General features: G+C 36.2%; 2 protein-coding genes across 3 annotated transcripts; both read right to left on the bottom strand.

Annotated features, from left to right (window-relative positions):
• Positions 1-549: 549 nt before the first annotated feature.
• LOC112282437 (uncharacterized) lies at positions 550-2,658 on the bottom strand. 2 transcript variants are annotated; one of them, XM_073534368.2, is made up of 2 exons: positions 1,248-2,658; positions 550-1,073 (listed from the first exon to the last, which is right to left on the bottom strand). In XM_073534368.2, exons 1-2 carry the CDS (start codon positions 1,456-1,458, stop codon positions 1,021-1,023), a joined length of 264 nt encoding a protein of 87 aa, XP_073390469.1. In that variant the 5' UTR covers positions 1,459-2,658; the 3' UTR covers positions 550-1,020. The 2 variants fall into 2 exon arrangements, with proteins under 2 accessions (XP_073390469.1, XP_024375779.1); XM_024520011.3 differs by having other exon boundaries at positions 1,200-2,658.
• A 1,451-nt stretch (positions 2,659-4,109) lies between these two features.
• LOC112282493 (protein CHROMATIN REMODELING 19) lies at positions 4,110-12,486 on the bottom strand. Its single transcript, XM_024520124.3, has 14 exons — positions 12,330-12,486; positions 10,660-10,694; positions 9,403-10,345; positions 9,134-9,251; positions 8,759-8,799; positions 8,114-8,364; positions 7,546-7,726; positions 7,018-7,230; positions 6,486-6,662; positions 6,169-6,327; positions 5,854-5,934; positions 5,547-5,683; positions 5,014-5,232; positions 4,110-4,714 (listed from the first exon to the last, which is right to left on the bottom strand). Exons 3-14 carry the CDS (start codon positions 10,294-10,296, stop codon positions 4,534-4,536), a joined length of 2,652 nt encoding a protein of 883 aa, XP_024375892.1. The 5' UTR covers positions 10,297-10,345; positions 10,660-10,694; positions 12,330-12,486; the 3' UTR covers positions 4,110-4,533.
• Between the last annotated feature and the right edge of the window lie 2,471 nt (positions 12,487-14,957).

Raw genomic sequence — 14,957 nt, forward strand, 5'->3', positions numbered from 1 at the left:
TATCAAAATAGTATGGTGAAGGAGATTGATAATATTAATTCATGGTATGCATTATAATATAGTTTACTTAGGTATTTATAACTATTTAAAGACTTAAGGGCAACTTGTACCAATATACACTACTAATCTTTGCAATTCACTAATAATCATCTTTAGATCACTATAATGCCAACAAGCGAACAAATAGAAGGATCTTGTTGGCCATCAGCTTCACCTCATTTCTATAATATGACTATTAATGTAGCTTAGTACAATATGAAATTCGGCAGCATTGGAAAACCTTTGGAAACAATACCTACAATTAAGAGAAGGTACTAAGGCAAAAACCAAAAATCCACAATAGATCCTCCTTTGCAATAACAAAGCAGAAATCACAAGTGAATCAAGCAACTAGCACATGTCTGCAATTGAAGGTCAAAAATAAAAAGTGAATCAAAGTAATTGGCACCTACTTGGGTTGATGGTTACAAATCACAAAACCTTTTACAATAAAAGAAAATTGCAACAAAATAAAATTTGAAGAAAAAAAGAAATAAAAATTCACTTAGAAAGCAAATGGCATTGAATAAATGCTACTTCAATGCTCCAAATGATCTCCACTTCACAAACTAAGAATGCCATTGGCTTCTTTGGACATCTTTTATATAAAAATGATTCAAAGATGGTCAAGTTTGGATTTTGTATGCTCTTGGAGTAAACTTCCAAACTTGTCACTTAGGAGTTTTGGGCAGATAGATAGATAGATAGATAGATATTTCTTTGAGAATTTTAAGCCTTCTTATTGTGCACTGTCGCCTATGACCACGCTGGCCCTTGACCGTGTGGCTTCTACAACCAAGTGCTCCTGTCACGGCGTGGCCTTATGACCGTAATAAGCTTTCTTTACATGTGGGACCTATTACCACGCAAAGCTTATCACCGCGTTGGCCCTATCGTCAAGTGCCGCAGGTTATTGCAGTTCACCGCGAAGTGTCGCCGATTGCCGCTACGTGTTGCAAATTGTCACCAAGAATCATCAACTCACTGCTCCCTTGCGCGACTTTGCTCCACTCGCACCAACTTCGCGACAATGCCTTACACACAGTGTACCGCACAACAATTGAAATTTTGCACAATTCATCACTGCCGCAACAAATACATGCGACATTACAATCCACCCAATAATGTGCCACGCCAAAATGTAACACAAAAATGCTCACCATAACCAAGCCCTAGTGCAGCAACAATAACCCGACGTTTGACCATACCATATCGCACCACAGCGCCGCAGAAGCAACCGCACCGAATTGTGGCCTTCCTGCACCGACTGCTCCAATACTGCGACCCTCCTACGCTGACAGACTCCCACGACCCACATCCCAATCCAGAGCCGCCTCGCACAGTAACCAGCTCCAAATGCTTCCTGTACCGCACCTGGCCGTACCCATCACTGCAACCCTGCCAGTCCCTCTGTGCCATTATTATTATTATTATTATTATTGTTTTTTTTTTTTAGTTTTTTTGTTGCAAGATCTACGTCCAACTGGGTTCGACTGGGTTCCAAGAGCATCAATGTACCAAAACATTACAAACAATGTTACATAACATTACAAGAGCCCTCAAAAATTGAAAAAAAGTTTTTATTTTATTTTGTGTTAATCTAAGGTAGACAATCCATTTTCAATAACTTAAGCATTTCAGCATGTATCCAATAGTTGCAAATATGGAAGAAATATCCCCATGTAGAGAAATAGAAATCAAAAGGGTTTCAAGTGTTTCCACACAATTTGTTTCAATAATAGAATTTATATAAATATTTTAGCTGAAGATTCTTTTCAATCCATATTAGACATATAGGTCTACCTAATTTTGACTGGTGGTGAGTTACAAAAACCAAGAATCCAACTTTTACAAAATCGTGATGTGTGGCACCTACTATTACTATCAAGAGAAGTGTGGCACCTAATTATACTATTATTCTATCCCAACCAATCAACAAGTGCCAACTATTGATAATTCATGCATACCTATTCCAAGTACAATGAATTTAATTTATTACTCGTAGCTTAACATCATTTTAACCAACCCCTATCCTATTTCCAATTAATAAAATGTCAAATCTAGTGGCCAAACTAATAGAATTATATAGGCCTATATGTTAGAATTGGAGGGGTAGTTGACAATGGGTTGCCTACCTTACTCCATTTCAATCTACTATACCACAAGTTGTAGAAGAGAGGATATTCTTGTCAAGTGAAAGATGATGAATCTACACACAACTAAGTCAAGCTGCCTCATATATCACAAAGGAAGAATCCAAGAGTACAAGTGTGAGAAGAAAAAACCCTAAAGTTTTACTAAATGGCTAAATCACCATAGCCAAGCAAATCCTTACAACACAAGCTTTCTCTCTTAAAATCACTCACAAGATGATTAAATAAGAATGTTAAGTCAAGGGGGTTTTTCTACTTAAGTCTTCAAACCCTAGTTGACACTAACAAAATCAAGTAATTAAAAAAACCTAAGTGGATAGAAAACCATTAAACCAAACTAAATTACATACATCCAACAAGATTTGGCACTTGATGCCACATCATGTGACAATGTGAATATAGAAGCATTTACTTAAATTTATAAAAAAAACACAGAGAAAAAATCATAAGTTTTTTAGATAATTTTACCAAAAAAAACAAATTATTTTATTAAAATATTAAAAAAATAGAACCATTTTATTCTTACAACTATGAATATCACAAGGAGAGTTTTGAAAGAACATTGTAGGTAAATATTTTTAGTAGTAAGTACTTCAAAGCCAACTATACATTAGAACTTTTAACACAACCAACTGTAGAATAATATTCTTTGATTAAATATTTTTTTATTTTAGTGATGGTAGTGGTTAATATTTTTAATAATAATGGATAAGAGATTATATTTAAAAGACATTCAAAAAGTTTCATTAATAATCAAATTACAACATGATTATAAATAAAAGACTTAGACTATCATTAATAACTAAATATTATTTTTGAAAGAGATTTAAACTAGCATGTTAAACATTTATTTGTAGTTATGTTTTGTAGATATAAAAACAATATAGATTGATGCAGTTTAAATTTCTGTTTTGATGTTTACATAACATGTGAGCTATATCATAATATTGTTAATTTTAAATAGCTCACATGTTATGTAAACATCAAAACATGAATTTATTATAGTAAAATTAAATAATCACATTATGTTTGTGTTAGCATTATTATGTGTATATAAAAAGTAGACAAATAAAGAAAGAGGAATGTTAAATAGACCTAGGTTTTTACTAAATCAACCTACCCATGATAAAGAGTATGATAATCACAATGAATGTGATTGGTTTACATTGATTTCAGATCCAATAGTAGAGAAATGAATCCAAAAGTCATTTATTTTTTCATGATGGTTAGGATGAATGAATCATTTAGTAAAGGCCTAGTCTATTTGACATTCCCTTAAAAAAATATTAAAGAAATAATACAACTAATTATATAAGTCAATCACTTACTACATAATTTAACATGGGCACATGTGTAATGACAGCAATTCTATGTCGCCATTAGGGGAAAAAAATTACTTTCAGGGACTCGACAGAATAACTTAATCAACGAAATGTAACATGGGCACATGTGTAATGACAGCAATTCTACGTCGCCATTAGGGGAAAAAAATTACTTTCAGGGACTCGACAGAATAACTTAATCAACAAGATAGACCTTTCACCAAGATTATGCACCAAGGCTGCTCTAGACAACTTGTTTTGCTCCATTAGTGAAGCCTTTATTCACTAACTAAAAATGATATCTGTGATCAAATGTCTCTCAATCTCTCAAATTATTACAACAAAACTCTGGAGTGAGTTTTTCATTTGATAAAGGTGGATGAGAAAATCCGACTCATCTTTCTGCAAATCCGTGTTCAAGACAAAACAAACACTAATTTGAACTATTTCTGCGGACCTGTGATTCAAGGCAGAAGCTACAATCCACAGAATAAAAACACGGTTTTAAAGCAAAAGTCGTAAAAGAATTCTGACATAAAAAATGTAAACCCTTGTAATCTCTCTAATATAAAAGGCGCCGTGTGCAATAAGGATATAGCAACAGAAATGATGCCCGAGATATGGCAAAACATGAATAAAATTACAATACCATGAAGGTTGATTTACAAGGCTGCAGCTGCAACGAGAATCCTAAGCTCTACCATATCTCAGAACTTTCACCATACTAAGATCAAGAAGTTTTCTCGTATTTGATTAAAATAGCAATGAAGAAATGAATTGCAAGATTCTGTAAACAACTTAAGGGTTTCGATCCCATTAGATTGTAACCAGGCTTACTCAATGACTTCGACAGAAATTCTTATGAACATTGTCTTGCGCACCTGACTAAACCTAAACGCCACTGGGAATGCCCAGTAAATGTTTTAATGTTAGTTCAATATGTGACAGTTGGTTGTACACAGATAACGAGACGCGACTTGATTAGTGGTTCCCTATCTGCGAGACCAAACTTACAGAAACTACGATGTATTGGCAGCTAATAGAGCTGACAAAATTTCTCCCATAGTTCGCACATCACGCTCATTTTGAACTGCAGCAGACTCCTTATCTCCACCAGACTCCAGAACAGCAGCATCCAGCACCAACTTCTGCTGGGCAATTCTGAATATGCTCTCGTCCACAGTACCATTAGTCACAAGCCTACAAAACATTATAGCAACAAACTACTATGAGACGGATCTTATGAATATTTGTCGAGAGGTTAGAAAAACATGCTTTCTTGAAATTTTGATCACAGATTATGTACCAAAATTCTTGCTGCCATATGCTTTCATGTATTAACTTGGAACTTTCATCGACGAGAAGGCTACAAACTGATCCACATAAAACTCGTGCCTTTCAAGTGAAAATTAGACAGGATAAAAATGAAATTTAAGACAGAGATGTTCCAGACACTAGGCATGTTGTGTCTTAGAAGAAAACATGAAAATTGAAATTACCGATACACAGTAACGGGTTTTGACTGTCCGATTCGATGACAACGATCCTCAGCTTGACGATCCATTTGTGGATTAAAATCCACGTCATGAATGATCACAGTATCAGCACCAGTCAAGTTCAGACCTTGCCCACCAGCCCTGGTTGACAGCAAGAAGACAAAGATATCTGGATTGTTGTTGTACTCGTCCACTAGATTCTGCCTCTCAGTCACGGGCGTACTGATCACACAACGACCTGGGGGAAATTAGAACAAATAGCTTGAACATGTTCTTCGTGTAATCAAGGAACAAAATTTTGTAACTTACGTCGTGAAGGAGCAAATATGAAAGATGACGGGAATCAGAACCAGTACCAAGAGAGATGAAAGGAATCAGGACTAGTACCAAGATTACTTCAGAGCGTTAAGATGTTTTAGTGTATGTCACTAGAGGTGAAGAAAATTACCTTGAAGATTCCACAAACACGAACTCGTAAGTTGAATGGTCATCACTAAGTACATAAAAGAAATTAAATGGATAGCAAAATATAGTACCTGCCATCCAGACGAGTGAATCGAAGTCCAATTACGGCAAGCGCCCACTCCAAGATATCCAGCATGTTCGTCCACTGGCTAAAAATCAAAGGACGGTGTCCATTCTTCTTCAGCTGAGGCAACAGCTTTACCAAAGCCTGCAGGGATATTCAAAACTCGACGCTATAAGTACCCAGTTTTGACAAAGTATACGATGACACCGACCGGTACTTTAATTATTTTGATGAACTAAAGAGACTTGGATAGCATTGTTCGGATAAGGATGAACTACAAAGAACCACAAGCAACCTCAGGTACAGACACTCACTTGACATTTAGCAGATGCCAAAACATGATGATCGTCAAGCTTTCCTTGACCTCCAGGAACTCCACCATACGTCAAACACATCTGCACAATAATAAAGGAAAAGTTATATCAACATGTGTAGCTATACCAATGCTCAGAGCAGGCGGTATGCACAGCAATAACTATCCCTGGAATAAAATTAAAATAAAAATGAGTTAGATAAACAAAACATAACATGAGTTATAAAATTGCAGGAACAGCACAATCTATTTTCCATTGCTTCTGTCTACACGCTAACTATCAAATAAATGCAGGTTTAGGGGTTACTGGACCCACTCTGTGTAAAGTGAAGTCACTGTAATTGCTCAACTCTTCACGAACACGCTCAACCGAGCACTCATTACCAAACACGGCCATCTTGTGATACTTTTTGGCTAATTTCTTCACAGTTTCATCCGTAAAAACCCGTCTTATGAGCAAAGGGTGATTGCCAAGCTGTCCGAAACGATTTCGGTACGTTAAAATTTATTTATTGAAATCAGTTGGAATGGAGAATATTAGGAACAGGTACTAAAATTACATAAGTGTAATCACACAGTAATCTGCTGGGCACTTGCCGAGTTACAAAGTAAGCAAGCAATCCACAATCTAACCTTCCTGAGCTGTGTGAAAATATTTGATACTTGTCGACGGGCTAAGCAATCCAATATGTTGGTAGAAGTAGCTTTTGAAGTCTTGGATGCTCGTGCAGCCATTGCTAAAGCGCGGTACTCAGTTACGGCCTGCTTGTAAGCAAGAGCTTGCTCCTCAAGCATATCAACAGAGATAACCTACATACATGTACCAGTACAACTGATTAGCGATTTCCCTTGCTAAACATATGTCAGAAAGACAAAACAACCGATAGGCGGATATCGAAAATGTAAGTTAGCAACTGTTGGAAAATCCTAAATACGCAGATACCTGTGACAGCATAAGCTTCGAGAAATCCCTAGCGAGACTCACGAGATGGAGTTATTAAAGTTTTAAGTTTGCCCCATTTCCAGATACCAATACCATCAATCTCAAAATAAAATTGTGAAAAATCATAATAGCAAGTTTAGAAATCTTTTAAAAAAGCAAACCTGAAATCCATGACAACACATACGGTACAAAGAGATCCTCTTCACAAGTTTAGCACGGCACCTCATGAGTCTTGGCCACAAGCTGCCTCATTACATCACTTTTCACACGCCGTAACACGAATGGACCAAGAATAGCCTTGATATGATTAATCAAATCCTTGTCCTGCGCTAAAACACCGGATGTGCAATTTCTAGTTCCAAGATACTGATCAAGGTCTACACCAGAAGTATCAAATATATCAGGCATCATAAACTCCAGAAGTGACCATAATTCCTGCGAAATGAAACCAGACGGCACCAAAGTTACTCGTGATTTAAGAAAAAGGTATTAACTGAATGTCCTAAAATAGCAAAACAAATAACAAAATTTACTTATACCTCCCCTAGTATATCTATATATATATATATATATATATATATATATATATAGAATCGAAAAGCAGGCTGAGAAAAAATAAAATTTTAATCGTACCATTGAGACTAAGCACAACATATCTCCCAACTAAGTCTTCAATAATAAGACATACTAAGTGCGCGTAGTAAATCATGAGCACTGAAGCCTAAAAGTGATTAAAGCAAACAGAAACACCTGTAAATCATTCTGAAGAGGAGTTCCTGTCAACATGACACGTTGTTTTGCCTTCTGAGCAACATCACGTAACCGTTTGCTGCGATAACTACCACGATCCTTGAGTAGATGTGCTTCGTCCATAAGCACAGTGCTCCAATTCCATTTTTTCAGAAACTTTCGATCTTCCTTCATTTGCTCACTGTCAGAAATTAAGAACTAAGTTGCTTTAACACTAATCCAAAACCATAAGTTAATTGTGTGATTCAAGCTTAAACCCGGATACTGAATGGCCATCTACAAGATGAAAACAGGGTCCGGAGGATGTTAGGAGAATGTGATAGCTAATATTGAGTTTCTTCTTTAAGACAGCAAGGAGAAATTTGAACCAAGTTATAGGGTCCACGGACACAATGAGGAGACATTCGGTTTACCAATGAAATCCACCTTGTTAGATTTGGAACATTCGAAGATTTCAGCCTAGCAAACGAACAATATAAATGGGATAAGCTATTGATGTAATAATGCTCCCTCCCGAGCTGTTAGGTTTAAAATAGAATAACCAAAGAAAGAGGAAAAATTCGTTAACCTTTGCCTCTCAAAGAGGGAGTAGCACGTAAGCATAACATTAAAAGGTGCTGGTCCTTTTCCTTTAGCAGCACGATGCAGCCTTTCATACTGTATGGCTCTCTCATTTCCATGGTATAATACAACTGTAAACGCAGGACACCATTTCTTAATTTCTCTAAGCCAGTTCTCCAGCAGTGAAGCTGGTGCAACCAGCAAATGAGGGCCTGGATCTCCATCAAGGTGTTTTAAAAGTGCAAGAAAAGCAACAGCCTGAATAGACAGCAAAGACAAACATATCTGGGTGAGTTGAAGCTAGCACATATTATGAAAGGACACTAAACAATCTATTGATGGCAGTGAAACGACTTGTAAATTATCGTATTAAAGGATTTTGAACCTGACGTAATAAGACTACTGCGATGATTCCAAACGAAAAATCTAGGTAATGGATAGCTTAAAATAAGCTCATAATTTGAGCAATAAAAACGCAGACCACCAGGCCCAGTCTATAGACTGCCATTAGAGATAAGAATCACTTTACCATTGTGGCAGCTCAAACTCAGAGAGGCAGCCACCACGTCATCTAACCTAAGACAAAGCTGAGCATCATATGCAAAGAGTATGAAAGATTGAGGCTAAAGGTAAGCAAAGTGTGCAAGCTAACCTGAACAGTCTTCCCAAGACCCATCTCATCTGCCAAAATAGCTGGAAACAACAACTAAAGATCAGCACACCATTACAAATATGTTGGTAGCATCTTGACTTCTTTGCTTATCCTGATACACCTGCACTTAACATATTGTAGTGGACATTCCTCAAACATACAGATATGAACAACATTCAATACACATGAAATGGTAGGACTCTACACTTCAATAAACCCAAACAAATCATCGCTAAAATAATGTTTCTTTAGAGCCGTCATCATTATCCTCCTTCAGATTTTACTTTGAATAATCTTCACAGGAACCACGCAACAAGTCTAAAAAACCACAGAACTTGATGAATGCTTCGAGACAATCATGTACAGCAGAAATACCTCCTCCTACATTCTTGCGATGTAACAGCAACATAAAATTGACTCCCACTAGTTGGTAAGGTTTGAGGACACGCCCTGCATCGTTCTCAGCGATTCCGCAAGCAACACATACATCTGACTGGTAGCACAGAAAATTTCACATTATAAAAAGCTGATGCATTCGTGGTAGGAGCACCAGGGGCTGTAAAATGATCTAGAATTTTGAACTGAGATGTAAAGAATAAATGTTGATATAACAGCACGCTCCATTCATAAGTTGTAAAACATACCTGAGAAACAATCTTGGCAGCAGAAGCATCAACTTCGGCATACCGATCAACACTCACGGCATCGTCAGAGGTACTAGTCGCTTTCAGCTCACTCTTCAAACTGGCTGCAATGCGATGACACTTCTGTAGAGTCTTCATAATCGGATTATCATCAGAACGCTGCCCTAGACCCGAAGTAGCAAGTGGAGCAGCTACAGTTGGTCTAGAAATTTCGTGGAGGTTCTTGTTGGTTGCTTCATCTCCAAGAATATCTATCCTTTCTACAAGTAAATTTGGCAACGTTGGAGTGCTCATTGCGAACGAGTCCCCAGATTTCTTGCCCGATTTCTTTCTCCTCATCTCGGCCATGGGGTCAAAATCTTCATCATCACTATCATCCACCATTTCGATCTTCTTACGCCGCTTCTTTTTATGCTTTTTAGATTTCCGCGGCTGCTCCTCTTCCTCATCTTCCCCATCTTCATCCACTACACCCTCGTCTTCCTCAGAATTAAGAAAAGAAGGTGAGCTTAATTCGGGGTATTCCACGTAGTCCTCCAGCATCCTATGCCGCTTCTTCCCATGCTTCCGAGACTTGCGTTTCTCGTCTTCAGACTCTTGAAATAAAGGTGAGCTGGGGAGTGGATCTGGGGAAGGAATCTCTTCCTCGAGTTCGACGGGCCGTTTTGGTCTCTTTATTATGATTCGAGGTCGAGACTTGGCAGGTAAAGATTCCTGTACAGGAACATCCTTGGAGTGGCCATTGGAAAGTTTCAAAACAATTTTGGTCGCTTTCTTCTCTGATCTGTGGGCACCTGATACAGATGAATCAAGAGTTTTGCCTAGAATACGAGAAGACTTTACTTTGAAGTTTCCACCTTCGGCGTCTGAGAGTTCCTCTACATGACCTCTCATGTTGGATGCAAAATGCCAGTGACCAATGCTTCGAACTTTAGGGCCAGATCTGAAAAGAAAAACAAAGACAACACGTACTTAGCAAAACATGATAATTGGGCGAACAAATCGCCTCAAGTAAATAACTTCAACAACGGCCCTTACATCATTAAAGTCAAAATAATTCATAATTAAAATATGAACTGCAACATGCACATTTGGCACCAAGTTACTCAATGCCATACCTAACAATGATATTTCTGCTCACCAAATATATGAGTGAACAGCTAAATCTTTGCACAAACTCACCTAATGCAACAAGTTAACACTCAAAATTCCTATTAAATCAGTAGCACAAAATCCATTTCACATAAGAATGATTACGTTTGTAGTTGGAAGACATTAGTCCGTCGTGAGTGCTGCAGATTCGACATGTTCCCCAGTCAGTTTAAAACGCGTAAACGAAGAGTGAGAATGGTGAGCACGTCAACGCAATGTCAGGACGGTGATCAAATCCATTGATAGAATAAGCTCATCACCGAAAAGTACAAATCAAGATCTCGTGTAATTTTAAGACGTGGTAGCTTCCTAGCGACCTCATGTCATGGTGCAGGAAATTTTTTATTCAAAGGTAACTGGTCTTATCGAAAATCGCAGACATTGTTAAATGCAATCCACTTTGAAGCTAAGGTCCAAGACCGCGCAAAAAGGTTGTCAAAACCCGCAACCCTGACTGCACGAATGTCAAGTCCAAGGTCCACCACCCTGCACCAGCACTGCTTCTCATAGATGAAGGGAATTTAAGCGGTAGTTAACAACCTAATTCTTCACGCACATATCCCCTCTAAAGTTGAAACACTATTCAGTTCTTCGAGATTCAGCACCGGAAAAGACTCTTTAAAATACCTCAAACCTCAACTTTGAACACCCGAATCATAGGACGGTAAGTTTCTATGGCTTGGATGGGGAGTGGATCATAAGAATAATGCAGAGTTGTAAGTGTAACTTTGAAATGAGAAATCTCACACTTACATTCTTTTAAATTAAACTCGAAAGATTCCTTGACGGAGCAATACAATTTACACGGTCTCGATCAGAGAACCTTGAAACAATTAGAGTTTGAACAATATTGAGAACAGGAGGACGGATTCTGCTGGAAATAATATACGAGCAATGGCACCACGAAACCACCCCGGCGAAGTTAAACTAATTTGCAGCCGATAGACCTAAATTCAAGGATATACTCTACGAACAGGAGGAGCACATGCAATCAGCTGAAGCCACCATACAATATCATTGAACAGGGGATGAAGTAAAGCAAAAGCTCCCGCATGGAGTTCATCTAAAGCAGACGCGCGGGAAAAGGTCATTGCTCTAAAATACCACGAAATCTCAAATTCGACAACCAAATTGCGACTAAGAAAAGTAGTACTTGCTTCAAGTCCACGACAGATCACACTAACTGGACCTCCCAGAAGAAGCATGTCAACCAACCCTCAGCTGCACGATCAGCGAAACAAACTCGACATCCAAATTCAACACAATCTCCGAAAAACCGAATAGATCGACCAACCGGCACAAAAATATAAACAAGCTCTCCGCGCTCATAAGCATCCCTACAATTGGAATCCTACAACTATAAAACCCGACCTAATACTCAACAAATGAATAAACTAGACCCCAAGCACACCCCAAAGCACGGGAAAAACACATAGGCGCGACACGCAAACAGGTCACGAAATTCTTTGGAAACAAACTCGTGATGATCGCACAATCTGAGACATCCCGCCAAAACGCACCAAACTAAACTAAGCGAGGTAAACACCGTGATTCCAGTGACTATCAAAAAGAAAAGAAAAAAGAGAAAAGAAAAAAGCTCGGAAACACTCGACCCAAAGCGTGGAGCAGAGAGTCGGGAATTTAAAAAAGGGAGCGATGCTGGGATCGCCGACACAGGGCAGGGGATGGATGAGTGGTGTGCCAAACGTAAACTAACAAGCAAACCAAGGAAGGGAAAAGATGAGGAGGAGGAGGTGATACGCCCTAGGACATGCCTTGCTTTGCTTTGCTTTGCTTTGCTTGCTTTGCTTAGGGTTGGAAACAACGGGTTGAGAGAGTGGCAGCGTGATAACCAACGTTACGAAGTGGCGTTGAGTTGCATCTCGCGACGACAACCCGAACGCAGCCGAATCGAACGACACCACCCGATCGCAACGTTGGACTCAACGCCCTCGACCGACGCAGCCGAAACCCTACTTGCCTTCGGGAGTGTTCGGCTGACACGGACGGGCAGGCAGGCAGCCCAGGTTCCATCCCTCCCTCCCTCTCTGGCTTTACCTGGAACTCAACAGCTTTCTCGGGCTGCCCGCAGCAAACCCCCCCCCCCCCCCCCCCCCCCGAGTCAAAACTGCTTTTGAACGCCCTCACTCAACTCCGCTCGCTCTCTCATGCTCCCACGCTGGGAGTTTGAATTCGTTTCGTTTGCTTTTCGTTCTAAAATTCCCATGTTTCTCTCATACTCTCTTTTTCCTGTGGTTCAGATTTCATACCATAAAATAATTATTGTTATTCGTTCTTCTTCTTGCACAAGCGAGAGCCCAAATCATAGCTGTTAAGTATTTTGTATCAAACCCAAAATACGTTTTCACTTTTTTTTTGAATCAATGTTTTATCAATTCATTTATATTACGTTTTATTGGTAAATAATCATCACCACAGAAATAAATAAGTAAAACCAAACTAATACTAAGACTACCAAATACATTATAAAAAATAGTTAAATATGACAAAATCGTTATTCTTTATGCACTTTTTTTTATAATTATATTTTTAGAATAATGTATATTAATATTGTATTTCTGCATTAATATTGCTTTACATGAATAAGAGAAAAATAATTATAGATATTCACATAAAGCTATTGTTTATTCATATTAGTGGTAATGCAAATTTTTGTACTAAAATAGAATACTTCTAAGAAACTTATAAGTTTTATTTATTTTTAATATTACGACTTTATTATAAATAATCAAAATAATTATATGATTATACAAAATTTCATAAGAGTGTTTATGTTACGTTTAATTATACTTTATGGAAAGTTTTTATAAACGGCTAGTTTTCAAATGCAAAGCATTTACAATCTAAAGGTTTATCATAAATTGGCTGTTTTTTCTTTCAATATTTTTTTATAAATCAACACACACATACATATATATATATAATAAAACATTAACTCAAAATCTAGTGCTATGAGAGTTAAAAAAATACATGCTTGTGTGTAAATCTTTAATTTATGTAAACCACAGTTTTTCCTATGCTTAAATATATATACACAAGATCCTCCTTAACATCCAATCGGTATTCAGATTGAAAAGTTAAATAAAATAATAATAATAATAATAATAAATATTTCTATCACTAATATGAAGTACTTAATTGAAAGTATTGTAAAATATCATAGTTTCTTTTTGAAACAAGATTGTTTCTAAACTATACTAGGAACCAACATTGCCACATGACCATGTCAAAATCTAAAGTTTTAATAATATTCTTAGAGTTTTTACAAATAATAAAAGTTGCTATTGTAGATGACACATTTATAGATTTCTTATAAATAATTTATTTTTATTTAAAACAAAAGTGTCTTTATTACTACAAAATGAATGATGACAAATCTTATTTTTACAAATATATTTTAAATATCTAATAAAAAATTAATGTTGAAAACTTATTGCTATTTCAACTTAATAATAGAACCATATATACCATTTTGCATTTATTTCATCTAATGATGTCAATAAAATTCTAATTAATTTTGGTTAGAATTTCGATATTTATTTAATCAATAGTTAAAGTAAAATTGGAATTATGTTTGTTTTTGCAATAGTATTTATTTGTTTTACTTTTTATTATGTATGTGAGTCTTGAATCACATGCAAATAAAAATATAAAGTATACTTATATTAATGCTACAAAATCATAAAGAATTTAGTGAATAAAACATTATTGCTTAAGAAAATAATTGCTCCTACAAATTTAATAAAATTGGCTTAGTATTTAAGGCCTTAGAATGATACAAACTTTATATTTTTTTCCTTCATTCTTATTTTTTCTAAAATTTAATAATTTTAACTTAGTTTTTTTAATTATAATACTTAAAATTATTTTTATAAAATTTATCATAATTTTCTAATAATTATATTTTATTTTATTTTAATTTTTAACAAAGAACATAAAAAAACCAATTGTACAAATTAGTATCAAAATTGTTGGTTCTAATCATATAACATTAATTTTACTAAAATTATACCATATTACTTCTAAATAACATTATATTCTTAGAAATCTCAATATTAATAAGTTAAGAATATAAAATCTAATAATCTAATTTTAAAATAACTTTCCATTAAATTTGCCTCATTCAGCTATAAAAGTCAAAATCTGAGAAATTATCAAAATCTATTTCTCTAATTGATCTTGTTCCACCATCTTTTTAAATTTTAGTATTAAAGTATATAAATTCAAATAAAACAAGTAATATGTTATCTTTTCATAATTATTTTTATCTCCTTAAATTCACACTTTTGTTTTTAATCTTACACTGACATATGTTTTTTTGTAAAACAAAACTTCTAGATCTTCTAATTCTAGATACTATAAGTCTACTATAAAATAGAATG

This window comes from Physcomitrium patens, chromosome 5 (genome assembly GCF_059467195.1).
Source record: "Physcomitrium patens ecotype Gransden chromosome 5, ASM5946719v1, whole genome shotgun sequence".
Classification (NCBI taxonomy): domain Eukaryota; kingdom Viridiplantae; phylum Streptophyta; class Bryopsida; order Funariales; family Funariaceae; genus Physcomitrium; species Physcomitrium patens.

What these genes read in the sequence shown, in the direction of transcription:
- LOC112282437 (XM_024520011.3), bottom strand. Translation starts at nt 1,458, where the DNA reads ATGGCACAGAGGGACTGGCAGGGTTGCAGTGATGGGTACGGCCAGGTG. An exon ending in TGCACTAGGGCTTGGTTATG is followed by an intron (nt 1,074 to 1,199) that starts GTGAGCATTTTT and finishes ACTGTGTGTAAG; the next exon opens with GCATTGTCGCGAAGTTGGTG.
- LOC112282493 (XM_024520124.3), bottom strand. Translation starts at nt 10,296, where the DNA reads ATGAGAGGTCATGTAGAGGAACTCTCAGACGCCGAAGGTGGAAACTTC. An exon ending in TTGTGGCCAAGACTCATGAG is followed by an intron (nt 6,663 to 7,017) that starts GTGCCGTGCTAA and finishes ACATGTATGTAG; the next exon opens with GTTATCTCTGTTGATATGCT. An exon ending in TTCACTCGTCTGGATGGCAG is followed by an intron (nt 5,233 to 5,546) that starts GTACTATATTTT and finishes TTGTGTGATCAG; the next exon opens with TACGCCCGTGACTGAGAGGC.